Below are 27,773 nucleotides of genomic sequence, written 5' to 3' on the forward strand. Positions count from 1 at the left end.
TCTGGAAGTTTTAGTTACAGAGCTGCTGGATTGCAACTGATTGTAAATTTTTAAGGAAAAGAACAAGGTCTAGTGGCCAGCTGATCCTTTAGTTTGAAGGAAAAAGCATTCTGCCTGGGAGTGCTGCTGCTTCCCTTGTGTCTGGAAAAGCTGCAACAACTTCCACCAAATCCCTGAGCTACCAGCCACTGTTGGGAAGGAATGGGTCCTGTGCAGGCAGGTGACTCTGAAGTCTGTGAGCTGCCCTTATATCTGCTTTCAAGAAAAGTACAGAGGTGATGAGTTGGTGGCTCAATGAAGAATTGATCCTCATCTTCCTGGCATCACTGCAGGGAGCTTTTGTGGTGAGAAAGCTGAGTCCAGGAGTTCAGTGTTTCCTGAAGGAATCAGTGCTCTGAACTGGAGCTGTTGCTCTAAAAAGCAGACATTACTGATTCAATTTGGAAATCTCTACATGTGTAAATGAGAAACAGTAAGAAACAGGAGGTTTTTCCTCATTCCAACTTTTATTTCATATAAATAATCCCTCTACATCAGATTTGTCAACTTTTCAGTTTTTTCTCTCACCATAAAGAAGAAACAGCTAAGCCACAGTTGTCTGAAAAATCACAACCCAGGCACCAAACAAAGTGCAGTGAGCAAAGTGTTAATGAGCAGGAAAAAATACACTTAGAACAGGCACAACCTGTCCAGTCCCATCCTCAGAGCCTGGATCAGACTCAGTCTTTCCTGGGCATCATTATCTGCAAAGTCACTTGGAAGAAAGGGAAAAAAAAGGAGGGAATGGAGGACCAGTGATGGTTTTCCTTTCAGAATGGAGTCTAGGGCAATAAGGTTTTTTATCTCTTCAACACAGTACTGAACCAGGGCAGTGTAAAATTCCTGCCTGGCCATGTGTCCAACTGCTCCTGGAGTGCAACAGCTCTTGAGCTGAAACTGTTTGTTCCATGGACCATGAGGCAAACTGGCTCCTGGGAAATGCTGGTAATGACTCAGTCTGACTGGACCAAGAGTCAGGTCAGAGACCTGATGTACAAAATAATAATAAATTTTAAAACTAAACAATTGCAAACAGGTTTTTGAGCCAGTCAGATAAGGAAAATCAGCCTTTAACTTAAGCGATGGAGAAGATCCAGGACCTGGAGCAGTTTTACAATCTTCTGTTTATCTGTTGGATAAGTCCAAATAAACCCAGTCTGGGCTTTGGTGGGGTGGAGATGTTTCTTCTGATAAAATACAAAAGCTGCACGCTCTGTTTCTTGATAATACCTGGCGTGATGCCAATAAAGTCTCCTGAATTTGGCATAGGGAGGAAATTCCCAGGCTTGTGCTTCATGATAGGTGTTACGGGTCTAAGTCACGTGGAAAAACAAATGTTTGTCTGTGCAAATATTAGTTTATTAAAGCAGCATAGAGTATTTCAGTCCACACGTGCCAACCTGATCTCCAGGGCAGTCTGCCAGCCTGGTCAGCCAACATCCTGCAGGACATTCCTGGCAGTCTCCACGCATACCTGTCCCAGAGACGCATACTCTGGAATCAAATTTAGAGCAGCACCTTGAAGTCAGGGTGATGCCCACTCTGCCCTGTCATTCAGAAGTCAGAAATTATGTTGTGTTATTCCTTGTGCCTTCTCCTTAACTGGTAGCTGTATTCCAGCTGGGTCCTAGCTTGCTGTAACTGGAAAGCCAAGCAGCTGGAATTCCTGCATGTTTGTGCTTGTAAAGCTCCTCCAGATCCTCCGTTTGAAAGGTATCTTTAAGGCCAGGTCAGAAGGTCTGCAGGGCAGCTTAGAGAGGATTCCTACTCTCTTATAGACTATGGAAGGCACTACCAGGAAGGTGAAAATGTTTGATATAAAGTCTTGGACCTCCAGCTCCAGTTTCTGCTGCCAACTGCTTTGGGCAGTGTGGTGGAGGAGGAAGATTATTGTGCTGTCCCCCTCCTTGCCGTGCTGCAGGGATGCCCAGTTACGCTTGGGAAGGGGCAGTGGAGTTTGCTGAGTTATGCACACATCTGGTCACCCAAGCAGCCACCTTCCTTGGCACAAAGCACTGTCCTGATGTGCTCCTCAGCCTCTAAAAGGGGAGGAGAGCTGGAGGTTCTTCAAGGAAGAGGTGCTGGGGTTGATCTGTGCTTGTCAGAAGTGCTCTGTCTGTCCATCCATCCTGCTCATGCCCCGCAGCCCGTCACTACCATGTACCTCTGCCAACACTTCAACCACGTGCAAACCTGTAGTACAAGAGCTCTGAACACAACTTCTTCACCCACCTACTGAACTACACCCTAACACCTCACCCCTCCGCTTTGCCAGTCACCTCTTCCTGCTGTTCCACTTGCTGGCACAGCCCCTGACATGTGCCTCCAGCCTTTGGGAAAAAAATGGGGAGTGTGCCCAGAAACCCAAGCCATAAGTTTAAAAAGAATTAGTCATTAAATAAAATAAAGTGCATCCAGTAGACATTTCCTTGGCTTGCCACACAGCTGCAATATATGCCAAACAAACAGGTAAGTGATGGTGTTTTCTTTGTAGGGTGGGAGTGTGTGCACCCTTCCCTGTCCTTTGACACACGGATAGGGAAGGGGGATGCCAGAACTGGGGGTGGGGGTGGTGATGGGGACCCCACGTGTTGTGAATGGTGCTGAAGGGCACTAGGCAGGTGCTGAAAGCTGATTTCATAGAAGGTAAAAGAGTGAGGACAAGCTTGTGCTCCTCTTCTCCTCCACCGCCTCCAGCACGTTATCCTGCGAAACGAGAGCAGAGACAGCCGCGGGATTATCAGTCTCCAGAGAACTGCTGAGCTGTAAATTAAAATGTCTGCTGAGTTCCACCCTGCCCTTCCTGCATGGCTGGGGCTGCTTGGGAGGCACCACTGGGGCATAACCCAGATACCTGCTGCCAAATCTGACAGGAGCGGTGGGGGCTTCGCAGCCCAGGGGATGAGCTGACTCTGCCAGTCTGGATTAAACACTCTCAGTCCTCCTCTGGGATGGATCCATCAAGTTTACTCTTCCCTTATATCTCAGGAACAACAATCCTGACATGTTCTGGTGTGTTCTAGTTCAGTACCTGGAGCATCAAGAGCAGCTGATTTCAGGTAGGGCTTTGTGATCCTTACTGGTGAACCTGGCCTGGGTGTGCAGCATTTGTGAACCCCAAGGACAGAGGCTGAATCAGCTTTTCCCAATGAAAAACTATCCTGTGAGTGGAGCCTGCTGTCCTAGAGCTGCTTCCAGACCCAGACATGCTGATTTTAATTGGGAAAGGCAGACTTTTTATTCTTTTCTAGCTGCCAGATGCTTGGGTGCTGCTCAGAATAGCTGAGCTGGCACTTTCCTGCATCCATGTCTAAATTTGTAGATCTGCCTTCTGCTGATGCAGATTTCAGCACCCAAAGCTCCCAAGAAAGGTCAGGGAGGGGGATTAAAACAAAACAAAAAAAAAAGATTAAATCCTACAAAAGCAGGAGAGACCACAGGAAACTTGGCTTGCATAAAAAAGAAACTTCTCAAGGAATCATCTAAAGACACAGCCACAGATATTTAATAAGGAACTGCACTAAAATCAGACCTGAGGTGCTGACACAACTGATGCTGTGTACAGCTGAGTTTTTTGATTGTTGCTGGAGATTTAACTCCTTCTGTCTGCATGCAGCAGTGAGGGCTGGCTGTGTCCTGCTGCCGAGGGCTGCTCAGTGCTGTGGCAACACACTGAGATTTAAGGGGACTGGGAAGGGCCAAAGCAGACTGTCAGTCACACTTGGTGGTCCAGATATTGTAAAGCAATCTGGTTTATGAGTCTGAGCTGACCCCAGCATGAGTTCTCCCTGTTGTGGATCTGTTTGATCACTGATGCTTTTAGAAGGCTCTGACTGTGTTTCAGTGCTAGGAGACAATGCCCTTTCCTGCTTTGCAGTATTATCCTTTCCAATACACACACCTTCTTCCTATGCGTGAGTGAGTCTTTACAGCCAAGACACTGGTGGGCTTTAAAGTCATTACTTCCCTTGGTAATTAGCCAGAGTGATTAGCCTTTCACACATTTCCCACTGTATCCTCTTTCCCATATGAACTCCAGAGCCAGTGGGAGATGGAGCAGCTGTGGGCTGGCTGTGGGCTGGGGCTCAGGGCAGCAATGCCCCCATGTGCTTCCTGGGCCATGCCAGCAGTATGGGAATTCTGTGGTGGCAGAATTCCCTCTGTGTGTCAGTGTCACAGGAGAGGACTGTTGCAGATCACTGCTATCTGTCTCACACCTCCCAGCCTGGCTGGCTGGGGGATGTCACTGGGATCCAAGCCAACAGCAGGTCCTTGTGGGACCTACTGGTCAAGCCCCACGTGATGGAGGGATGTGCAGAACGCCCTGAAGCTGCAGCTGAACATAGCTGATGAAGGTCTGGGATAGCAGAAATGACTGGGATATGAGAGCAACTCCATTCCTGGTGTTTGGAATGGCAGCAGCTCACCCATCAGAGCTGAGTTATGTTTAGATGTGTTAAGCTCCAGTAAGTGGCCCTCAGGATTCAGCCATGGCGAGCTTCCAAGTGCTCTGGCAGGTAGTCACCTTTTCCTAATTTTCCCATATTTATTCCTGGGCTTCTCCAAGACACTGGTTCCTGCCCCAGCACTGTGTTCTGGCTTGGATGTTTCTTCCCCTTTCCTGGTGTTCATTACCCACATGTATCTACAGAGATCACAATTCCACTGCTTTCTGACTTCATTTTTCTAGACAAAACAACATTCCCTCAACAGCCTTGGAGCCTTCCCTGTGCATCTTACTCCATTCTCACAGAATCCCTTTGTTTTCCAATGTTAACACTGTCCTCCCATGTTGTGCCACCACTCCAGAGATATGGAGACAGCTATGTCAAGTCCCATTCCCTAACTGCATAAAGACTAAGCTCTCCACTTAGGTGGTACTCAGAGGTGCTCTGGGAATTTCAGGTGCCCGTGGCTCCAGAGGGTGGTGTGGGCTGCAGGAAGGACCAGAGAAGCCAATGCTATTCAAGGCAAGCCCTTGACCCTGCCAATCCTAGGCCAACTCCCCAAACGTACCAGCAGATGGTATCTTCCTGTCTCCTGAACCTCAGGGAAGGTGGTTGTTCTTCCACAGTTCGCAACTGGTTTGGGAAGTGCTGGTTTCTGCTTGTGCTGTTTCCTGCACCAACCTTGGGCGCTGGTTTGCATCAGAGCCGACCTCTGCTGACCTCCTCTGTCCTGCAGCACTCAGGCCCTGCCTGCCCCACTCCTGTTTACGTCAGCCAGTGCTGCAAGGTCAGATCCCTGGAGCTGCTCTGGAAATCTACCCCCAGCTGCATTTTCTCTAAAGATGTTAAGATTAATTTTCTCAAGAGAATTCAGGGAAAAGCTTTTGTGGTTTTTGTGTATCGTTTACTTCTCTGGGACTTGTTGGACATTCTCCAGGGATTCCAGTCCTGCACTTCGAGTAAATATTTATTCCTTGTTGTTTGAAGCGAAGGATGAAAGCCCCACCACACTCTCTGCACAGCATCTCCCACTGATTTGAAGGTGCTGGAGATTTTTAGTGCCATAAATAGACGTTGGGAGGGGGAGTTGGGAAACCCACGTGGTGACTGCACAGGGCTGCAGTTGTGCAGGAAAGGATGTGAGATCAGCATTTAATGTGAGTGGGACACGGGCCCCACAGAGCCCCCGAACAGGGCAGGGTGCCAGCACATCGTTATCACTGAGTGCAGATGTTTCCAGCTGTTACATATACCTGCTGAGCTCTGAAGTGGACTCAGGGCTTTATTACCAAACCATGAGAATCTCCATCACTGAGATGAAAATGGACCACTCTAATTTATTGTTTCCTCTTAATTGGTGTCTAATTGAAGTTATCCTGAGTGAGCAAAATAGTCATTAATTCCTTCATCCTCTGATTTGGTGGGAATTTTGGTAAATTGGAGAGGCGTGGCTGGACAGTAATTTCCCACTATGTCCATCCAGGTGTTTCACAACATTCTCCTAAATGCTGTTGGAATTAATTTCCCTCACTTGAAGGAATTTTAGTTCAAACATAGAACCAGCTCCTGCTGGTTCTTGATGTTTTGTCTTTTAGAAATCACTATGACGCTTGCACTTCTCCCTGCCTTTTGTATGGATTGGATTATAGGGAAAGTCTTTGTTAGCAGCTTAGCCACTTCATCCCTAAGCTCATTTGTACCTCTGGGAGGAATACTGAGCAACACCGGGGGACATGCTGCTGTGTAGGGTCTGCAGAAAAGCTTCTGGAATCCAGGAAAGGCACTTGGAAGGGGGGATCTGCCTGTCTGGCTCTGAAGCTCACTGTCTCAAGTGCCTACTTATGGAACAGAGCTGCTGCCTCTGTGAAGGAGAGAGGCAGGAGTATCCTGAGAGCCACTCCTGTGTTAGGCAAGCTGGACTGTGTTCTGGAAACGCCCATCTCTGTTTAGTGTGATGTCCTGTTCTGTGGGACACTGCCTGGAAAAAACACACCTTGCAAAGAGCCCCTACCCTCTCTCCCTTTCCTTTCCTCCTAATTTCTACCTTACCTTTGTGCTTGTCATCCTTTGCTCCATCTCCTGGCTTTGCATTTGCCTTGATGGAAGAAAATTGTTTGTTTGTGTGCAACCTGGAGCATTGCTCCATAACTGGCTCTGTTCTCCCTCCCTTCTGTTTGGTTCATGGGCCTTTGCACCAGGAATCATCTCACCCTGTGTATTTATACCCTGCCCTGCACATTACTGTTACCATCTGTAATTCAAAGTGCAGCACTCCCAGAACTTCTGCTGGGAAGAGAATCCCACATACAATCAACCTTCTCCCAAGCTCTGCCCACAAGGTGAGCCCCTGTGGCTTTGCAAGTATTTTGGGGAAGGACCACACTGACTTCAAGTTGTGATCACCCCAGAGAGAGAAATAAACTCATCCCAGTGAGGTTATTCCTCCCATCCTTTCTAAGGTCACAGTTTCCCAGGAATAGATCAGTATGTGCCCTAACTAATGTGTCCCATCAACCAACTTCACCCAGTTTTCTGTCCAAAATTTTCTGTCTGGCTTTCCATTCCTTCCCAGGATCCACGGATTTAGTTACCTTAGAGATCCATAGCACTGCTAATGAACATTTCATAACAGTTATCTGGTATGATGCTACTGTACCACAGAAAATGGAGTTGTAGCCCTGTACTATGGCTGAGAGCACTAATGAGATGACTCACCTTATGTCTCAGGCAAGGCAGTACAATCTGCTAGTTGTGAGTGTCCCCACTGTCCTTGTCCTTGCAATCCTCAGGCTGGTCCCCGTCCCCAGACTGGGATTTTGCCATGTCCTGCTCAGGCACAACAGTCTCATCAGAGCTGGCTTTCCCTGGGGGTGAAGGTTCATGGTGTTCACTGCCTCCAGCATCTTCACTTCCTTTCAGTGCAAGTGCCTGTCCCTCAAGAGCAGTGGTTTGGGTCACTTCTTCCCCTCCTCTGCCCACCAGCTGTCCTTGATCTGCATCCAGTCTGTCTCTTGCTGCTGTGTCGAGCTCTCCTCTGTGGCTGTTGGAAGAGTTCTCAGAGGACTCCTGTTCTGAAGCTGGCTGTTTCTCCAATCCAGCTCCATCTACATTCACTCCCACAGGCAGTGACGAGGTCTCCTTGCTGCCAGGCCTGCTGCCTTGCACAGTGCTCTGAAGGCTGCTCTGTGAAGTAGTGCTGTCAGTGCTCTCCTTCTCCTGGGAGATGTCAGTAGTGCCAGGCTTCCCGCTGGCATCTTCCCCAACACTTTCCTTGCTTGGCTTGGGCCCTGGCTCCAAGTCCCCGGCACTGGCCACAGATACCTCTGTGCTGCAGTCCCTCATTCCCCTCTGCTCCTCCTTCTGGCCATTCTGGGCAGGCTGGACCTTCCCACTTCGCAGCTGCTGTGAGGAGGAGGCCCCGTGATCCTGGAGGCTTGGCTGTTTCCCCTTTTCCTCCAGCTCAGCTGTGCAGTTCTCTTCCACCTCCTCGTCACCTCTGCTCTTCCGCCTCTCCACACCAAGGCTTTTCTGAAAAACAAAAGACATAATAAATTCAGCTTATTAAAACTGCCAGTATATTGTGTTTCTGGTATGTGATGGTTCTGAAAACCTGAGGAAAAAGGATGTAAAAGGATGTAGGTGGAGAAGTGTTCAGAGATCAGAACAGGAGAGGTGGTTGTGCTGACAGAGGGTCAGTGTAAGCAGTGAAGCTGCTGTCACACCAGGCCATGTGAGGAGTACTTGTTTGTGAGAAGTACAGCTACCTAAAAACAGAGTACTCTCAGCTCTGGAACGGATTAGATTCCAATTTTCCTGATAGTGCATGTGTTGAGAAAACTCAGCTGCCAGCCTGCAACTCAGGAACTCACCTGGCCATCAAGGTCATCTTTCAGAAGAGACATGTCCTCGCCTTCTTTTGCATCCCATCTGTCAAGAAAAAATAATCAGATTTTAGGCCTTGAAGTTCTTACAAAGCCAGTGTCTCTTGCCTGACACCCAGATAGGGATTCTCTCCAGGGCCACGTATTCCTTATCTGAGCCCCCTGTCCAGGCCTATCCAGAGACACTCATTTGAAACCACTAAATCTTAATGAACTGGTTGTTGTGATTCTAACTGAAATGAACACATAAGCTCCAATTGCCAGAACAGACAGCTGAGTCAGACTAAGATAGAGTTTATTTGGGCTTATGCCTACCTAAGTCTGGTCCTGCTTGCCTGACAGTGCCCAAGTGTCCCAGATCTCCACGACAGCAAACACAGAGGCAGATACTGAAGGCTAAAATTGCTTGGAAGTAGCTTGGAAGTCAGAGAGACTATTTACAAGGGCCTGCAGTGACAGGACAAGGGCCAATGGCTTCCTACTAACAGAGGGCAGTGTTAGGTGGGATATGCTTCCATGTGAGAGTGGTGAGGCCCTGGCACAGGTTGCCTCTTCATAATTAGGCAGGGAGTGAGACATGGACGTGTACACCATGGCAGTGCTTCCAACTCCTCACCTTCTGGCTCTGCCTGTCAGTCTGTCCTTCCCCTTGGCTCGGCTGCTCACAGCAGGCACTGCTTTCGGACCAGGGTCGCTCACATTCACTCCATGATGTCCTCCACCTAGAAAACAGGTTGGAAAAGCCATGCAAAAAGCAGGTAGAAGCAGCTGATGGACCACTGAACAGGCCAACACCCTTGTATCCTTGGAAAAAGACCTCCAAGGTGGGAAGCCTTTGAAGCTGTGTGCATACTGCACGTATATTTTCTAAAGTAATAAAGACATACCAAGAATTCAGGGTATTTCTTGTGTGGCTTTTTTTATTCCAAATTCCAATTCTAACTTTAAATCTGATTCCTTGGATACAGTCTTACTTGTGCTGTTCTTTGGGAGACTTCTCCCCCGCACACAGCTATGAGAGCAGCCATGTGGTGTGTTCCAAAAGGCTCTCCAAATCTGCAAGTGTCTGGAGAGAACACTCTCTCAGAGGGGTATCAGAGGTGCTGGCATTTAGTGAGGGGACATAACATAATCCTCTCATTTACTCACCTCTCCCTTCCGCAGGAAAGGACCTGTGCTGGAATTTCTTTGCATTCCTTCCCCCTGCAAGGACACAAGAAAGGATGCACCAAAGTGAGTAAGGGTCTGTAATGGACAGGCAGCAAAAAGCCTGATGTTCAAATAGGGTGTCACGAGGGAAAGCTTTGTTTAGCCAGTCCATCTCCTGAGAAACAGGAGTCAGGATGGACTTACGCTAGTAAAGAAGCCAGCATGTGCCATAGGGATCAGAGATGATGTGCCCTGGAACAGGATTGCCTCTTATACGAGTGTGTGTGAAAGGAGGCAGGGCTGAGCCTCCACACTATGTTGTACCAGGTTACAGAAGCCACTTCTCTCCCTGAGAAGGTCCAAAGCTCTAGCACCCAGCTGCTCAAATCCCATCCCCCGAGCCCTCTGCCCAGCAGGGAGGGCTGAGCCCCCAGCTCAGAGGCGTTTGCCCAGGAAAGCAGAGCTTCACAGCTGACAGCCACGGCAGCTGCTGCGGCACTGGGACGCGCACGATCAGCGTTCACTAGCGTCAGGACAGAGTCTAGGTGTCCCTTGCCAACCTTTCTTATTGCTGGGATTATCCAAGGCTGGCTGCCCATCCTTAACAAAGTCCTCTTCAAACCTGCAGGTTAAAAACAGGCATTGTCAGACCTGACCATCCTCCTCCAGTGTGCAAAGCGTGGGCAGGAGCCCTTGGCACGACACAAGCTCCAGCCTTTGGCCCTTCTGCACCTGCCCACAGGCAAACCTGTGAAGTTTTCTCAGCAGCAGCAGCTGAGGCTGCATGTGCTAACTGAGGCAGTGAGGTAGTTCTACCCCAAAGAAGAACCTCTAAAACCTTTACATCGGTACCCATATGTATATATTAAATTTTATGAATAGCCTATAGATGTAGTGTAGCTGTACTACACTCAAATACAGCTTCCCAAGCTTCCAAACACAACCTGAAGTAGCTTCAGGACTTGTCATCTCAAATCAGACCATTTGGTTGGCTTCTAGTCCTGCTTGTTTTATATTATGGCTTTTCTCTTAAAAATGGATTTTTTGGAAAAACAGTAGGGCTCAGGGCTGTCTTGTAATCAACATTCAGCACCTACTTTAGCCAATTCACCCCAATTACTGGGGTCTCAGTGACTGAACATTGATGTGTTTGGTTCCATTTCTCAGCCAAAGTATTGTCCCACCTGCCTGTCCTGTACAAACTTCACCTCTGCAACAGGCCCTAACTCCACACCCTACCAGAAGCTCATCCTGCTACAGGTGCCAAGTCATGCTCCAAAGCTCTCTAGCTGGTGTGACCCAGCTGAACCAGCAGAGTCAGAGGGACAGTGATTAAGGCAGGGACATGTCCAGCCCCATTCCCAGATGTCCCAGCTGTTCTCAGCATTGTCCCTGTATGACACAGGTGGCCTTTTGAAGTGACCTCCTTCCCCCACAATGCCTGAACAGTTTATGGGGTGAGGAGGATTTAGGCATGTTGGGCTCTCCTATGCTTGAAAAAGACAAACAAGGGGGGGGCAGTGAGAGAACCTGTGGACTAGTAATGCAAGTTTGTCCATCCACATTTCTGGAAGAGCACCTGTACCCTCCTGCCATTGGATTTACTCATGCGGAAGTGGAGAGGATCCTCCAGATGCAGACTGAGCCTTGGTTCATGCTCCCCTCCTTTCTACAGTCCATATCCTGGTTGGACCAAAGGCAGGCAATCTTTGTCAGCACATGGTATCCCCTCTCAAGAGAGCTCATATCAGGAAGAAAACATGAGACTCACTCTGATACCAGATCCCATTTATGGGCATAGTCTGGGAAGGAAGAGGCAGAAGTATGGATCTGGTCAGGCACATGACAGCATGGGATTGATAAGTATCTGCACAAGATCCCACCACTGGCTTTAGGCCTGCTGCAGGCAAAGCACCCTGGGACAGGGAAGGACCTACATGTGCTCTGACTTCTCCACATCCCAAGCCCGTCGCCACTCGCCCTTGGCATTCTTGTGACGTGCCAGGCGCTCCAGGTCAATCTGGTCTCGCTCCCTCTTCCAGCGGATGTACTCCGAGCGCTCCCGGCCAGTCATGGGGAAGCTCAGGTCTCCAGGGCTCTTCTGGACTGGCTTCCCACCATCCTGATGGAGGAAAAAGTGCTTCTGGTTAATAAAACTGTCTGAAACACCTGCATTCAGGGTGCTTTGTACTGTCATCACCACAAATGCTCAGGGATATTTGAAAACAACCTGGGACAAGGTCAGCTCCTTTCTCTGATGTGTGATGTGTGCACAGAAGGACTCTGCTTCACCCAAAGCCTAAATACACTGGGGGTGTTTGGCTCTACAGAAGGGGAAACTGAGCCAGGAACCTTTGCTAAGTTATGGTAAGTTATGGCATAGAGTCAGCTCCTGGATGCTTGCAACATCCCTCAACAGGGTTTCAATGATGAGTCCCCCAACCCGATGTTTTTGGGATACATAAATCAAAGTTATGCCTGTGAAATCCTTCACAGTGAAAAGACAGGGAAGGAAGCCAGCCTTGTGTGACCACCAGGCATCCACAGGAGCCCACAGTCAAGGAGCTGGGGCCAACCCTGTGCCCGAGAGCAGCATTCCCAGAGCAAAAGGGCTCTTAAACCTTCACTGCTGTCAGGTAGTTTATTGCTCCTCATGACAGACTGGTTAAGGGCTGACACTGCTCAAAAATTTAAAGCTTAATGGAAAGATAGTTCAGAGCTGATGGAGCATGTGGGGGGGAAGTAGCCCAGCTGTCAGGTTAATGGATGAGGTGGAAGCAGGAGCCGACAGGCTGTGGTGTGTTGTCAAGCAACAGTGTGTAGGGAATAGCTTAGTGCAGAGCTGAGTCCTGGGGTGCTAATTACCAGCAGGTAATTCATCACCTCATACACGTGTCCTTCCATGCCAGCCACCCTCACACCTTCCCCAAAGAGGAATTAACTCCTCAGCCTTGCACTGCGGGTAAGAGAAGCAGCGGGAAGAAGGGACTGAAAGCCCTGTTACCAAGGTGACCCACCTGCGTGGGCCGGAGCTGGGGTGGCACCAATTGCTCCTCCATTCCTCAGCTGGCAGGAGCTGGGGACCTGCCACCGTGTCCCCAGAGAGGGAGAGATGAGGTCCACAGAAAGACAAGGCACAGCAGGGTAAAGCCAGGGCAAGTACTGTCCCTCAGCTGGGGCACAACCTGGGAGTGCTCCCACTGCTTCCAGCCCCACAGTAAGGCACAGTGGGTCCTGCCAGGATGGATCCTGCTGCGTCCATAAAGCCAAAAGTGAGGGAAGGACTGAGGCTGATGCCTATGCTCTCTTGTGGGGAGAGGCAGAAGTGGCTGAGGGCCCAGGGAGCCGGAGGAGCTGGTCCCTCACCTCAATTACAGCGTAGCTGTGGTTAGCTGGACCACAGGCTATCATGCTCCCCCTTCCTGCTCTGAGGGGCTCAGCTGGAATTAGTGTCTAAGAGCCCATCTGTGTCCTCCTAATGAATCACACTGAGGTGGGGTTATTCTATTTGTGCTCCATTAATTAAAGCATCTGCAGGCTCGAGGGAGCCAGCATGTCTCCAGGCTTTGCATTAAACAGTCAGTGGGAAGGCCTGTGCTTTAATTTACCTCCATCCTACTCAGCTCCTGCTGAAGTGAGGAGCTGTAGCTAATAGAGCCTGAGCTTTTCAATCCACAAGGAAATAGTTTTGGGAGAGGAACCAGCCAAAGCTGTGCTGTCACAGGGGTGAGCATAATATCCCCATGGCTGTGTGAAGGGCTTGAGCATCCGTGACAAGGTGTGGAGACAGGTTCCTGTCACCTTTCCAGTGCTGCTTGCTCCAGGTGTGTCAGCTGCTCAGCAAAGCTTTGGATGATGAGAGTGATGAACAGTGGGAGCCATGTCAGAGCACAGTGCTGCTTCACAGAATTACAGGGTGGTTTGGGTAGGAAGACTCAAAGGTCATCTTCCTTTAGGACTACAGTGGAGAGGCACATTCCTATTCTTCTTGGAAGAGGTTTCCTCTTCCAAGACAAGCGTCCCCACAAAGGGACCTGGGCCCCACTCACCTTCCGGCTGTGCTCACTTTCTGGGCCTCTGTCACTGTCTGATCTCCTCTTCTCTGCTGTTCTCCGCTCTTCTGCCTGCAAGAGAATGGGAACAGGAATTATTTCAAGGATTAAGCAAGGATTCCTGGAAGGGAAATCAGGTCTGAACCTAAGCCGACCAGGACATGTAAGAACTTCTCAGAAAAGATCAGCAAAAGAGAAAGGATTGTTTCTGGGGCCCCAAATCAAACTGATGTAGAAAAAAAAGTCAGAAAACAAGGGTTGTATGAGAAAAACACTCCCACAGGTCCTTCCTTCTCCCAGGTTGGAAGCAGAGTTGTGTCCTGCATGGTCCTGTTTCTTTTCAAGGCAGACCAAGTTTCAGGTACCTTTACAGATTTGGGCCATTTTAGGATTCCCCTGTACAAGATCTGGGATCCTATCTGAGATGCAGCTACAATCCAGCATGGTCAAACTAGGAGTGATTTTAGTCCCTGGCAAACATGGCATCCTTCTCCCAGGGTCCATCCCTGCTCCCATGGGGTTTACCCATGCTGCCACCAGATTGGCAAGCTCTGCTCTGGTGTTGATATTCCCCTGCCTGGCAGGAGTTTCTTAGTGAGCTACAGACACCAAACATGGACCAAGCCAGGGGTTCTCTGTCCCCACATGCCATGAATAATAGAGACAGAGCCATGTCAGAAACCAGGGTGGGATTGCAGTGGGTCTCAACAAAACAGTCTGCAGAGCATAAACATGTTTCAGAAAAGGCTTCCTGCCTGGTTTGACAGCTACAGGGCTGGGGCTGTGGGGGGCTGAGCTTGTCCTGCTGCCATTTTGCAGTGCCAAGCAGAACTGAAACACAAAGAGGAATGTGGCAGCATGAACTGCCAGCTCAGCCCTTCCAGAAAGCGGCAGCGTGGTGAGGTCCAGCCCAGGCTGGAAACAGGGCTTTTATTCCGCACATTCACCAGACACAGCTTTAGTTTTACAGGGAAACTTGGGATATCAGTCTTGATACCTGCAGCTCTGCCCAGTCTCCTAAGGCAACTCATGCTGCTGCAGCTTGTTCTCACATACCCCATGGAATCATGCAGGGAATGATCTGGGAACACGTTTTTGGGGGGACTGCCCACACATGCTAAGCTTGAGGCAGGTGGGAAATGTGGCCATACAGTTCATGTATTGTCATTGCACTTAGTGCATGACAGCTTCACTGGTCTGACTGGTAGCTCCAGTACAGATGAAGGTTTGTTTAAACAGATCCTTGGAAATAACAAGGAAAATGTTAGCTATACTGTCCTGGGATTTCTCAGCCAAGATTTGGGAAAAACTCAGAGAAGGTGCCCCTTACCATACCTGTTGCAAAAGGGGATATGGTGAAAGATGACACTGGGGATTTACTTCAAAATGTTGCTGGGGAAACTTATATAACCAAAAAATGCTCCCTCTGGATTCTGTCACCTGCTCTAGCAGCCCTGTTTGAAGAACCCTGTAGTGAGAGATTGAATGAGTCTCTGCAGTCCCAAACTGTGCATTTACAGAGAGATTAAACAGCAGAAATCTGGAAACTTTGCTCTCCCAAAGCCCTGCATCCCAGTGGCTATCCCATTTGGAATACTCACTCATCAGTGCCCCCCACAAAGCTGGGTCAGAGAGACCCTGCACAACCCTCCATCCATTTACACCTCACTGCAAGCCAGCTGCCTTTTGCCTTAGTCTGCTTCTATTTTTGCTTCTCAGAGGGCACTGTGGAAAATGGAGAATACCACAAAAATGTAGTTCTTTTGTACCAGGACATCAGGTCTGAGCACTGCAGAGAACAGCCAGCTTGGCTCTTGCACTGGCTCAGAAGCAGAATTGCTGTTGTCCTGCTGCCTTAGAGCTGCTATTCCTGTTATCACACACCCAGGCCAAGAGTGAGCAAAACATGTTTTTCTTCTTCCTCTCTGCCCCCCAACATTAAGAAAAATTACACAGACATTATCATTCCTAGTGTAACTGTTCCTGCAGAGGAGGAGGAGGACACAAAAGCCTGAAACAGTCCAGGAAGATTATGATTGTTTATCCTGATACTTCTGCCAAGATTTCTCGGTTTCTCAGTCCAGAATGGTCCAGGGTGGGGCCCAGGGTTGGGCAGAGCCTGCTCCAAACTAGCCCTGGGATCCCAAATGCATTCTGCCACTGGGTCTTTCTGACTCCCTGGCACACATATTCCCAGCTAATGTCACTGTGCAGTGGTGACAATGCTGATGCCATTATCCAGCCAAGCACTGGTTTGTACTAGCAGCTCTCCAGAAGCTTTGACAGGCTTCCACATCTCTGAGCTAGTTCAGTGCCTTCTTTTTTTAAAAAAATAAGGACTATCAGATGAGTTAAATAAACCTTTTGGTACCCACTTCTCCAGGCACGTGTCAGCACCACAACTGGCATTTCTTCTTGAAGAAATGAGGAGATTTTTGTAGGAGCTTAAAGCTGTTTCTCTTGTGCTCAGAATCCCCACTGGGCAGGATTTTTGAAACCAGTACATGAGAGGATTTTTTTTTTATAACTCTTTTGAAAAATCTGCCTTCTTAATTGTGCTGCCTGAAGGGAGCTAAAGACTTTTCAGCTTCCCTCTCTGCCTATTTTCCCCTCCCATCTGCAATGTAAAAGCAAGTGTTTCTCCTGCCACAGGTTTGGTTCCTCTCCTCTGCAAGCACCAAGTCCATCTCCTCTGTGTTAGTCTCTGAAAGCAGCTTTTGTGTCTCTTGATTACAGTCATTTTTGATACACCATCCTGGGAAACTCTGTTAATAAAAGGACAGTTTAAAAGCCCTGAAGCTCTATCAACTGCCCATTTAAAAGATGATTTGTAACCTGTTAATTAGCCATTGTACTCCACTGGTCCTGGGCTGCTGGCTCCCAGCTCTAATATACTAATGAGCCTGAAACACTGCCAAAGCATGGAGTGGCTTTTTTTGGGCTGAAACTGAAGGATTGTCTCCAGCCCGACATGCAGGAGAGCCCTGAGACAGGTTTAGGGGCAGCCAGGCAGAGATGGGTCCCAGATGTGGCACTTCCAAGCCAGCAGCAGCACTGGAGGTTGTGAAGCTGCACCACTAGAGTTATGCGCTCCGCAAGGAGACAGGATAATTTGGTTCCTTCAGCCCTGTGGGCTAACAGAGAGTGAAAGAGTCTTTCTACTTATGGCACTGGGGCTGTCTGAGAAAAGGAGATCATGAAAGCAGCTTTTTTCCCTTGCATTTCCTCTCTGGCAGCTCCTGCCCCAGCTGTGCTGCAGTCTGGGACTGACAGCGTGGGGTCAGCCAGAAGTACCATGGGCAGCAAGAATGGAAGTAGTTTTCTTCTTTGTTTTGTTTTGTTTTGTTTTGTTTTGTTTTGTTTTGTTTGTTCAGGGTTTTTTTCTTTATTGAATTTCATAATGAATAGAGAAAATGTGTGGTAACAAGGACACCCATCAAACACTTTAATAGGATAAATCTGACAAGTGCACAGAGGAGGAAGCAAATTTGACAGTGGCCAGGCAACTGGAGGGGGAGTGATGGATGTGGCTCTTTCTCTTAGGCCTTTGTGGGAACCCCAAAAGAGCAGGGAACCAGTTGGGGCATGAGGTAAAAAGGCCCAAAGGATAAAACATGCTGGGATTAATGATAGAATGAAAGTTAATCCTTGAATCAGGGATCCCAGCTCAGGTCCTAACACACAGCTACCCAGCCAACACCACTGACACCCCACCAGGCTCTCCAGCAGCTGATTGATTTGGGGATGAAAATGAAGTCTCTCTTTTAACAACTGATTAAAGAATAGAAAATAAAAGAGCGGCAAGAAAATGGTGGTTTCCATGGCAGAAGATTAGCAGGAGTGTGCCACTGGAACATGTGCTGCTCAACATGCTCATAAATGGTCTGGAAAAGGAGCTGAAGAGAGGGATGACAGTTTGCTGATGATACTAAATCATCCAGGGCAAAGAATGTAATTTGCCCGGAAAGAGCTGCAAAAGATCTCTTGCCATTGAATGCCTGCATCATAAAATTACAGCTAAAATTCAATATCAGTAATACAAAATAACTCACACAGAGTTAAAAATGTCCCTTCTTGTATACACACACACAGTAATTAGTCCTGAGCTATGATTACCATTCAGGAATGAAATTTTGGTGTTACTGTGACTAGTTCTCTGAAAATGTTAGCTCAATTATTTAGAGAAAAAAAAAAAAGCAAAGAAAATGGAAACTTGTTGGGAGAAGAATAGAGAACAAGCCAGAACATTGCTATGTCACTGAGTACATCCTGGAGAGCCCGCAGCTGGAATACCATGTGCAGTTCTGGTCTGCTTGTACTGAAAGAATATGGTAAAAATAACAAAAGCACAAATGGGGACAATGAGAATGTTCAGAAATAAAGAACAGTCTGCAGCAGACAAGTCTAAATAGGGGCAATCTCTTAAGTTACATGAGACAGCTGAAGGGAGATGTGAAACAGGTCGATAAAATCATTTGTTCTTTGGAAGTGACCAGGGAATGATCTATTCACTACTTCCCCTGATGCAAGAACAGCAAATGGAGCTTTCAGGAAACAAGGCTGAACCAGTCAGGGATTCTAAGCTTCAATGATTCTATGGCTTTAGCCAGTGCAGCCTTAGGCCTGCCCTCTTACATTCTGAATCCAGATGCTTTGAGGCCAGTATAAGCAAAGCATTGCCAAAAACACATACATGAATGCTCAGCCTCAAATTTCATATTCCATAATGAAACCAGATGAGAGATGACCTTCCAGGACAGTCCATACACTTAAAAGAGGGCACAGGATCTAAAGCCAACATCCAGGCACTCCCCCTCCTCTCTCCTAGTACAGCACCAACCTTGATGACCTCAGAGACAAGTGTTTAAACAGTCCCAGCAGAGAGCAGAAGAAGACACTTGCATGGCACATTACAGAAGTACATTTGACAGCCTCAAGGGCAGGAACAGGACAATCCCATTACATCCAGGAGTGTTTGTGATGCCTAGATTGAAGCAGTGATGTCAGTCATGGGGACTTCTGGGGTTACCAGTGGCTCAATCAGGCAGCTCATTTGAGGTTTATGATATTCAAAACGCTGCTTGGCAGCCACAAGAAAGGAGCACACCTGGGCTCTTGGAGCCCAGGTAAGCCCTGGGGAGGAGAAGCTGAAGATGAGCAAAGATGGGCAGTAGCAGCAAATGGTTGTCACTGTTCCAGAGAGGGGCTGCAGATGTCTCCCAACATTCCTGTGTGTGTTTGGTAGCTACTCCAAGTGTTTTCCTACACAGTCTTTGCTGACCCTGTTTGCTGCAGGCATCCTTCTTTATCTGTGAAAACTCCCAAAGAGGAAAATAGCACATGCCTCTGTGTGTGTAAAGAGAAAGGTATTTGTAAAGAAGTATTTCAAATATGTTTCTAAGATTAACAAAGCTCAGCCAGCTCACTCAGCAGGTGGTGGCCAGGCACAGCAGGATGTGGTTCAAAGGCAGATATTGCCCAGCTCTGTTAAGGTTTAAGTTGTGTGTGAGTCAGGAGGACACTGCTCCTGTCCCAGTCTGCCATGTGGCTTCAAAGGGAAGGTGGTAAGAGAGGAGGTGAGATTCATGCCCCATATCTGGCAGTGCTTTCATCAATCCTTCCAAAGCAGCATCACAGGTTTATGAACCCAGTGTTTGGGAGACTTCTAGCTTTAGCTAGGATCACAGGGGAGGGAAAAATTGTGGCTTTCTTTTTTCCCAGGGATGAAAGGCAGGGATATGAAGATAAGCTGCACTATTAACATACAGTGTCTCCCAACATCCTGTGACTGGGCCCTCCTCATGCCAGCAGAAGTGGATGCTGTGGATAGGTTACAGGCCAGTCACTAGCACTGTACTTACCTTTTCCTTGTTATCCATGGTGATGGCAATCTGCATCCTCCTTCCCCGTCGGAAAGCCACCAAATGGTCCATCTCCTCCTCGCTCAGGTCCGGAGCTCGGCCCGGGCCAGGGAAGCTCTCGGCGCGTTTCTCGCTGACGATCCTCTTGCCCTGGAAGGCACAGGCTGAGTTAAGGACACCTCCATTAGCCCTCCTAGGAGAGTGGCCATCCCAAACTGCAAAGGATTTTGGGCTGGCAGAACAGAAAATGAGCCGGACAGTCAGTCCCCTTGGCTTATAAAGCTGCCACCCCACTCTAAGGGATCCATGATAATACAGAATTGTGTTTAGCTGAGCACAACATCGGCATGGTGGGATTTATTCTGCTCAGATAATTTGCAGCACAAACACTGAGGGATGGTTTTATTTTAAGCTTCCATCTGTGTCTTTGAAACAAATTTGAGGTTGTCCCCTCCCCACACAACACATCTCAATAAAATGTGAGGCTACCTTGGAACATAAGCCTAGAAGCTGGAAGAGAAGGGGAACAGGGGGGTTCTTTCTCTCCAGCCCTTCCACATAGCAGTTACTCCACTGAAGTGTTTTAACACTTGATAATTCATCACTTCATAGTCATTGTGTGTTCATATTTCTGGAATTATTTATTCAGCAATGGAATACTTAAGAAAACTGATATATAAATTCCTTGAGCAAGGGCAGTTTGCCCCTCTCAGATATTTACGGCTGTCTGTATCAGTGTCATGACTTCACTACATGAATTTACATCTGGTTCTTATTTCGTTAATGATCTTTGTTGCTGGCTGATGTCCTGCCAGTGCCCTCAGCCGTCAATTCCACAAAATGAGCACATCTTTTGTACAAAAAGACATATTTTTTCTCATTTAAAAGTATCATCTTTCAAGTCAGTCATGTGCCTTTTTATTTTTGCCTTACAAGGAAATGGGAGACTTAGTAAGTCATCTCCATCGTTATCTCTGATCTTTTTCTTTTCTCTTCATCCATATGAAGTCTGCTCAACTTCACCAGGGATGAAGGAACCTCAGCAGCTTCCCTATCTAAAGGATGGTGCATTTTGCTGTGTTTTCCACCTTGGGCTTTCACATTTACTGGAGTCTTGATTTAACAGGTACTCAAAACCTCCAAGGAAACTTCAGTGAAACTTGGGAACTCTTTGTTGCTACGAAATTGTTTTTAAAAACAAAAAGCACACTCGGACCTCTGATTTGTAGGGAAGACTTGCAATCAGGGCCTTTGCCATGACATGTGATACCAAGAAGCCTCACATTAACCTAATTTTCCCTCAGCTCTGCCAGGAGTGCAGATGTTAGCATGGAGGGAGCCTAGCTGTGCACAGCCTCCGTCAGCATGACCTTTTTTACAGCTTCTCAGTCATCGAGCTTCCTAGCACATGATAAATGTTTTAGGAGACACTGGAGTATTTCCAGCAGCAGAATCTCAGTCTCTTGTTTATTCATCTTTCACATCTGTGTGATTTTGCTGTTTCAGCAGAGACAGTTCTTGAGTCAGCCTGATGCAGGGGAGAAGAGTGGTCCCTATTCTGCCTGTCCTGTCGGCCCCAGATGAACAGACACAGTGGGAACCTTGTTACATATTCCCTTGGGGATTTCTAGCTCTGCAGTTGGGTTCCGTAATTCTAGTCCATACTGCTGAGGTTAAAGCCTGAACTGGAGACTGGCCTGGCTCTGCCATACCCACAGCACTGGTATGAGATGTTTGGCATTCTAGTTAACATAATTTTTTACTAAGAAAGTAAGCCCAGAAATGGTTTAGAAGGTAACAGCAAGCTATTAATCCACAAGTTGTACATTACATCAAACATTTATTGATCTGAAGTCAACAGCTGTTCCCTAGAGTGTCGCCCTGAAAACTCAGCTTCTGAGCTTGCTAACATAGTTTTCTAAAGACTTTCCCAAGACAGTAACTGTAAACATAGATATGTGTACATTCTTTCTGTTACACGTCTTGTGATGGGCATCTCTCATGGCCAGTGCAGTGAGAAAGTGTTATCCTGACCATCCAACCCCTGGCTGTGGTAAGAAGCCTATATATATAAACCTTGTGAGGAAAAATAAACTCTGCTCTTTCTTTCACCACACCTCGACCTGTGTCCGCATGATCTATTCATCTTCAGTGGTAACACTAGAGCTCTTCAGTGTTTAGGTGTTGATGTCTCATGCTTTAGACACATAACAGGGTCACAGATACCTCCCACCAGTGAGGTCTGGCATTGGGAGGATATCTGAAGGTGACTTCATCACTTGCTTTCTGAGAAAGTCCCTCAAGAGACCAAACACAAAGAACCTTGTGCCAAAACACTTCGAGCACAAGGGAAGCCTCAAAGAGCATCACTGGATTACACGAAGGTGACACTGGATGTTAAAAGGCACGGTGTGAAGGCTGGTGTGTTGGCAAAGCCTTTAAGCCCTGCATTTATTGAGTAGATGGCAAGGAAGCCTCAGAGGAAATACAGGAAACAGGTATTTAACAGAGCTGTGGTAGCTAGACACATGCAGGCTGGGAGACCACCAGATTTTCTGTGTAATGCCCTTTGCCCTCCCTTCCTTTACGACTCCTTCCCTCCTTTCTTCCCTCCGTCCCTCCCTCTCTCCCTCCCCATTTTGCTTCTGGCTAAGCTGCCTCGCCTGAAGGCACATTCTGCTCAATGTGTCGGCTCACATGCCTTTTCTTTCCTTGTTTCTTATTTTAACAGTCTGGATGAACTCCCAGCCTGCTTGTCCCACACTGGCAAACCCTGGTCCTTAGTGAGCCCCAGCTCCCAGAGTGAGAAATGTCATGTAAGGAGAGCACCCATGCACAGCCAACAGGGACAGAGAGCAGGGTCACAGCCACAGTGCCTGGCAGAGCCAACTCCTCTCCTCCACAGGGTTTGTTCTGGGTCATTCCCTGCCTGACAGAGATCTGGGACTCTGGCACCAGCTTTTTAGCTTAGTCAGAACAACACCACTCCCCTTACAGAGACACTGTAAGGTGAGACATGCCCATCTCATGTCTGAGGCATGCCCCAGATAGCAGAGGCAATGTTAAAAATACTCATCCGAGGTGTGCCAGGAAGAAGAACAGGGGAACAAAGGAAACCACTGGACTTCTGTCCAGTTTGTGCAACTTTCCAGCTGGCTTTTCTTTGGGGCACCTTGCTTGACTATGACTTAGGTTACTGAGGATTGAATGTGCGTGGTTTTCTGCACAGCCAAGGAGCTCTGTGCTGGGACCTTGCAGCAGTCACAGGAAGGATGGTGGTGCCCCATTCAGTCACACCAGTGCTACCAAACAAGTCCCTCTTTCCTGGCACAGCAACACAGTTTAACACCAGAGTGGCCCAGGAGGGCAATAAGGTGACTGATCCCTCACAAGGGGAACTGGCTACACATGGTTGGGTGGAGGGTGTTGCTGAGGGGGTTAGAAAGCCCTGAGGGCTGATTCCTGAGAACCAGAGAGAAGGAAGCATGTCTTAGCTCTGAGGTTGTGCTGAAGAACTGTGAAATGACAGGAAACAAACAGTAAGGGAACTATTCCCTTTGGATGTGTCACACTGGACAGAAAGCTCAAGTGAGAGGCAGAACAGAAGCCCCTTTGTAAGTCAAGAGGCTGCAGTGTAAGAGCAATCCTCTTTCCTACCCACCTTTGCTTTGTTGTCCATGGTAACAGCCAGCTGCATCCTCTTCCCCATCCTGAATGTGAACATATGATCTGCTTCCTCCTCCTCCTCCTCTTCCTCACTGCCAACACCGAACCCAGGGCTTGTAGGACAGGGGCCTCCCCATTTCTCACTCACCACCCTTTTGTCCTGGAAAATTAACCACCTCCATTAGCAAATCCAGACCCTTGATTCAGGGATGTGTTTCCCTTCCCCAAACACACCTGCACACAAGCGGGGAGGCAGCTACAGAACAGACAGCCCTTGCCCCCAGGAAGTTCTCTGTGCCCAGCACACTACTGTGACATTCCTGGGGAACAAGGGGCTTGTTGTCTGCTCAGCAGCAAAACTCACAAAGACAGCAGGGCTGAAAAATCCTTTGCACTTACAAATCTGACATTTCAGACTAGAATGCCAGAGTTATGGGAAAGAAATGTCATCCTCATCTCTTTCTGCAGCACACTGAGTTAGCCTGGGAAAGCCTAAGTCCTGCTGGAGGTGGCCTTGGAAGCCAAGTGGATGGCTGAGGGTGTTGCTCACCATCGAGAGGGCTGGGCTATCTTGTCCATAGTGTTCAGTCTGGGTAATTGCATCTTTCAGGTCCTGTATGAGAGAAAAATGTGTGCAGCAGCGCACCGTGAGAGAGGCGAGGGCCGTGGCCAGGGTGGGAAGGAAGAAATGCACTGGCCCGGATCCAACAACCCACAGTGCTGAAAGCAGGGTGGGCTGGCTCAGCAAGCTCTGCATGTGCTCTGGCAGAGGAGTTCACCAAGGGGTTAAGGCAGGACTGGCTTCCCAAGCCTCATGCTGCCAGGATGGGTGGACAGAGCTTATCAGATTTGGTCCAGTTAGGAAGGAAACCTGGGACTCAAAGCTTCTGGCCCAGGGCCACTTGCTTTGCTCACTCCCAAAGCTTAAGGAGACCATAAGTTTTCCCAGCCTATGGCATTCTCAGAGGCACTCCTGATGCCTCCAGTGACACACACACACACACACATCCACCTGATACCCTCTGCCTACATATTTGCAGTGGTGCTGACACATGTCCAGGGTCGAGTGTGCCTGTTCACACACCAGTTATCACTGACAGTTATCTCTTAGTGCATGGGTAGGGGTGTCTGGCTATGACTGGAAACATAAGTGCAGCACCTAAAATCACTCTGATCACACACCTCTGCAGAATTTACCCACACTTTTCAGGGCTTAGGAGCTATTTCTTGTGCCTCAAAGAACTTTGTTGTGGATGGTCTCTCTCAGAAATGCCACTTTGCAGCAGCAGGACTGGAGTGAGAGCTGGCCCGTGGTGAAGGAGAGGCACCACTTACATTGTGAGCTTTGGTGATCGTAATAGTGAGTCCATCCTGCTTGGGCCTTCTGGAGGTAACAGCCATTCCCTCCTGTTCCGCTCGCTTTTTGTCCTCTTCTATTTCCTGAAACACAGATACTGCTTTATCACAAGCCTGCACCTGGATGGTGCTCATCTTCCTGTTTAGTTCTGCTAAACGGACCCACCTCCACCTCTAAGAGGGAGTGGAGATTCTGCAGCAGTGAGGCAAGTGTCAGTGTCTGTTCTCCAAAGCAATTCAAGAATTGTAGTTAAAGGCTAAGCTAAAAGCAGAGCTCTGCCCACCTGCTTTGAGTGCTTCCAATATAAACATGGGATCCATATAACACAGTCATTCTGACTGTGCTGACAATCTTCTTTACACTGCGAGTTGAGGCCCCCAAATCAGAGCTAGGAAGGTAAGGACCTGCAGACTCACCTGGTACCTTCGTATCAGAGCTTCATTCTTTTTCCTCAAAGCCAAGATTTTCTTATCAAGTTCAACATCTTTCTGCTCTTTCTTCCTTAACACGGCATCATCCACAGCAGCATCCTGGAAACAGAAGGAGCCAAGCTCTTCTCAGTCATCATACCAACAGGACAAAACCTGCTCCTTCTGTCTGGACCAGGTGGGAAGTGAAAGCATCCTTCCCCACCACTTCTTCCTGACTTTTTCATGACAGAACTGACCTTTCCTTTTCTTCTAATTTTTGTTCTGCAATGAGGTAGTTTGAGCAAAGTGCTGATGCCCCACTTTGATGGCTGTCAGTGGGCTCCAGAGTTAGCACCCTGGTTATCTGCATGCAGTACCTGACCCTCACCTTCACGTGTTCTCGGGCACAGAGGAGGTGTGCTGGGTGTCAGACATCAGTGAGGGAAAGGCAGCAGAACCCGCTCATGGCACAGACTGCAGCTCCTGCGCCAGCCCCATCTCCACTGGCGTCCCCAGTGAGGGGTATCTGATTTAACAGCCCCTGCCAAGGGCTGCTCTGCCAGGACACAGGGATACAGGCACACATCTGCGTCCAGGTGGGACAACAGGAACATTTAAACTGCCTCCACACATTCTTCTGCTGGACAATGGGATTTTGTCAAGATCTGTGGGAAAATAAATGGCTTTTCCATTGCCATCCATCATCGGGTATGTGACAGATGAGCAGATTGCCTTTGTGGGTGGATATAGTTCCATGGGCATTTTGCAAGGCTGATTAAAGCCAAATTCAGTGTTTACCTGAGCAGAAGCTGTTCTGGGAGCACTAAATTGGCAGGTTCACTGTTTACTGAGCTCTGGGGTGTTGGCTGCTGAGGGTGGGATCAAAGTAGTGCATGCCCTCAAACACACCCCTTTCATCTTCAGATTCTTTTGAAGGAGAACTGGCAGAGCTGCCGGCTTGAGAAAAATTTAAAAATTCCTGCAGAGGTTGTATTTGTGCTCTTCTCTTTTCAAAGCAAAAATGGAAAAGGCCTGTCAGGCTCTTCTCCCTCTGCCCATTTGTCAGCATTTTGTCTACACTGGTGCCAGGGGGAGGGGGGTCCTTCCATTTCCAGCTGGAAGATAGTGACTGGAAGGAAAGTTTGCTGGTGTTCAGCCCTTCTCCTCCCCTTTATTAACGAAGCCATTAAGGTGTTTCTCTCTGCACAACCTGTTTCAGCAGGTGCTGGGAGCTGCGGGCGAGAGGTGGTCGCTCACCCGCACACCCGGGCCCCGCGGCCGAAGCGCTGGGCAGCGTGTGGAGCCCACGCTCAGCTCCCAGGGGCTCACCCATTGTACACTTCAGCCCAGTCAGCGTTTGCTCGTCAGCTGCCGCTCCGAGCCAGCCGAGAACAGGGGGCCGTGCCCTCTCCTCCGTTTCTGGAACGAACCCGCTGCCCCAGCCCGTGCTGAAGCTGATGCTCAGGATGGAAAGTGGCTCCATCGTGCCCTCCCCAGAGTAAAGCTCTTCCGGGGAGCCAAGGTGCCCGTATGTCACCGCGACAGAGAGTTATTAATGGCTTTGGCAGAACAAACGTGCGATGGCTTTGAATCAGCAATCAGCTGAACCCAAAGCCTCCCCAAGAGCAGGGCATAGCCACGGAACGGGAGGCCTCATTCTACTGCAAATTAAAATGTCACAAAAGGAGAAAATGGAAAGCTATCGTCTCCAGGCTTCAGTTTAAATGACGACATCCCGTAGTGTCACAGCCCCTCTCCTAAGCGGCACACACTGGCTACGCAGCCCCTTGGGGGCTGGAGGGACACCTCGCTCCAGGCTGTCTCTGCGTGCAGTGTTTTCCCACACACTCCTGTGATCGCCTGCTTCTCCAGCGAGACCTCGGAGACAGCAGGGTCGGGAAAGTGTGAAAGGCAGGAGGTGGGGGGAGGGAAAGGGGACAAGAGCGGCCCGTACAAACGCTCTTCTGCGTAAGCAAATATATCCGCTCTTTTTAAGAAATATCCTCTTACTTGACAGCTGCAGCTGAAGCCCGCACCAGCACAGGCACCATCCAGCACTGCCTGCGTTTCTGTTTGTTATCTGCCTCCCGGGAGGCACCTTGTCCTTAGCCAGCCACCACAACCTGCCCCGGCGAGGGATGTAAACCCCGGCACCCAAAATGCGCCCCCCCCAGCACCGCTCCCCGCGGTGCGGTACGGCTTGTTTGCTCCCCGTGCCTGCTGGCAGCCAGGCGAGGCGAGAAAACAAAGCGACAAACACCGAAAGGCCACCCTGAAGGAAGCGAGTGCAAGTCCTTGCGTGGCCTTTTGGGGTGAGGGACCCCAGCGCCCCCGCCCCTCCCAGGCCCCGCGCAGGCAGCACTCACAGCTCGGTGCATGTTGGACATCGGCGGCGGAGCCCGGCGGATTCCAGAGCAGAGCTAAAAGAGGAGAGCCATCAGACGGCCTTTCTCAGCACTGGTTGCACAGCATACAAGATCATGTTTTGATTACAAAAGCCTCGTCTGGGCTCCCTGCCAAGAGCACTGGCTGCCTAATATACCAAGCACAGACAGGGTTTGGAGTGCCTGTGTCCTCCTCTCCAATCTCACTCTCTTTTTAAAAGAAACACTCCCCCTTTTCCCCCCTCCTGACTCCTTTTAACTTCCTGATGCCACAAACCCTCGTTCAAAGTGAGAAAAGAAGGGTGAACAGTGACGGATGGATCAGGCAAACAGCTTGGCTTTGCTGCGTGGCCATTCACGGGGTCGTGTTGTTTGTTATGCATGGCTGGCTCCCTGCCTGGCAGGGCCAGGAAATATCTGGGGTCCTGGATGTCTTGTGAGTGTGAGTGTGTGCATGAACTTGCATAGGAAAACATGGGTCAGATTTGCCTTTTTCTGTTTAATTTCAGTATTCTCTGGGAATGAT

The 27,773-nt window shown here is 48.8% G+C and overlaps 1 protein-coding gene across 3 annotated transcripts; it reads right to left on the minus strand.

Moving 5' to 3' along the window:
* Positions 1 to 487: 487 nt before the first annotated feature.
* On the minus strand, positions 488 to 27,493 carry CCDC9B (coiled-coil domain containing 9B). 3 transcript variants are annotated; one of them, XM_015631625.3, is made up of 14 exons: positions 27,230 to 27,493; positions 24,870 to 24,983; positions 24,432 to 24,536; positions 23,647 to 23,709; positions 23,092 to 23,256; positions 19,431 to 19,580; positions 13,567 to 13,641; positions 11,455 to 11,639; positions 10,078 to 10,139; positions 9,518 to 9,571; positions 8,985 to 9,090; positions 8,357 to 8,414; positions 7,203 to 8,015; positions 488 to 2,745 (listed from the first exon to the last, which is right to left on the minus strand). In XM_015631625.3, the coding sequence occupies exons 1-13, from the start codon at positions 27,248 to 27,250 to the stop codon at positions 7,233 to 7,235; spliced, it is 1,941 nt and encodes a 646-aa protein (XP_015487111.1). In that variant the 5' UTR covers positions 27,251 to 27,493; the 3' UTR covers positions 488 to 2,745; positions 7,203 to 7,232. The 3 variants fall into 3 exon arrangements, with proteins under 3 accessions (XP_015487111.1, XP_015487112.1, XP_015487113.1); XM_015631626.3 differs by lacking the exon at positions 23,647 to 23,709 and having other exon boundaries at positions 27,230 to 27,489; XM_015631627.3 differs by lacking the exons at positions 23,092 to 23,256; positions 23,647 to 23,709 and having other exon boundaries at positions 27,230 to 27,492.
* Positions 27,494 to 27,773: the final 280 nt, after the last annotated feature.

This window comes from Parus major, chromosome 5 (genome assembly GCF_001522545.3).
Source record: "Parus major isolate Abel chromosome 5, Parus_major1.1, whole genome shotgun sequence".
NCBI lineage: Eukaryota > Metazoa > Chordata > Aves > Passeriformes > Paridae > Parus > Parus major.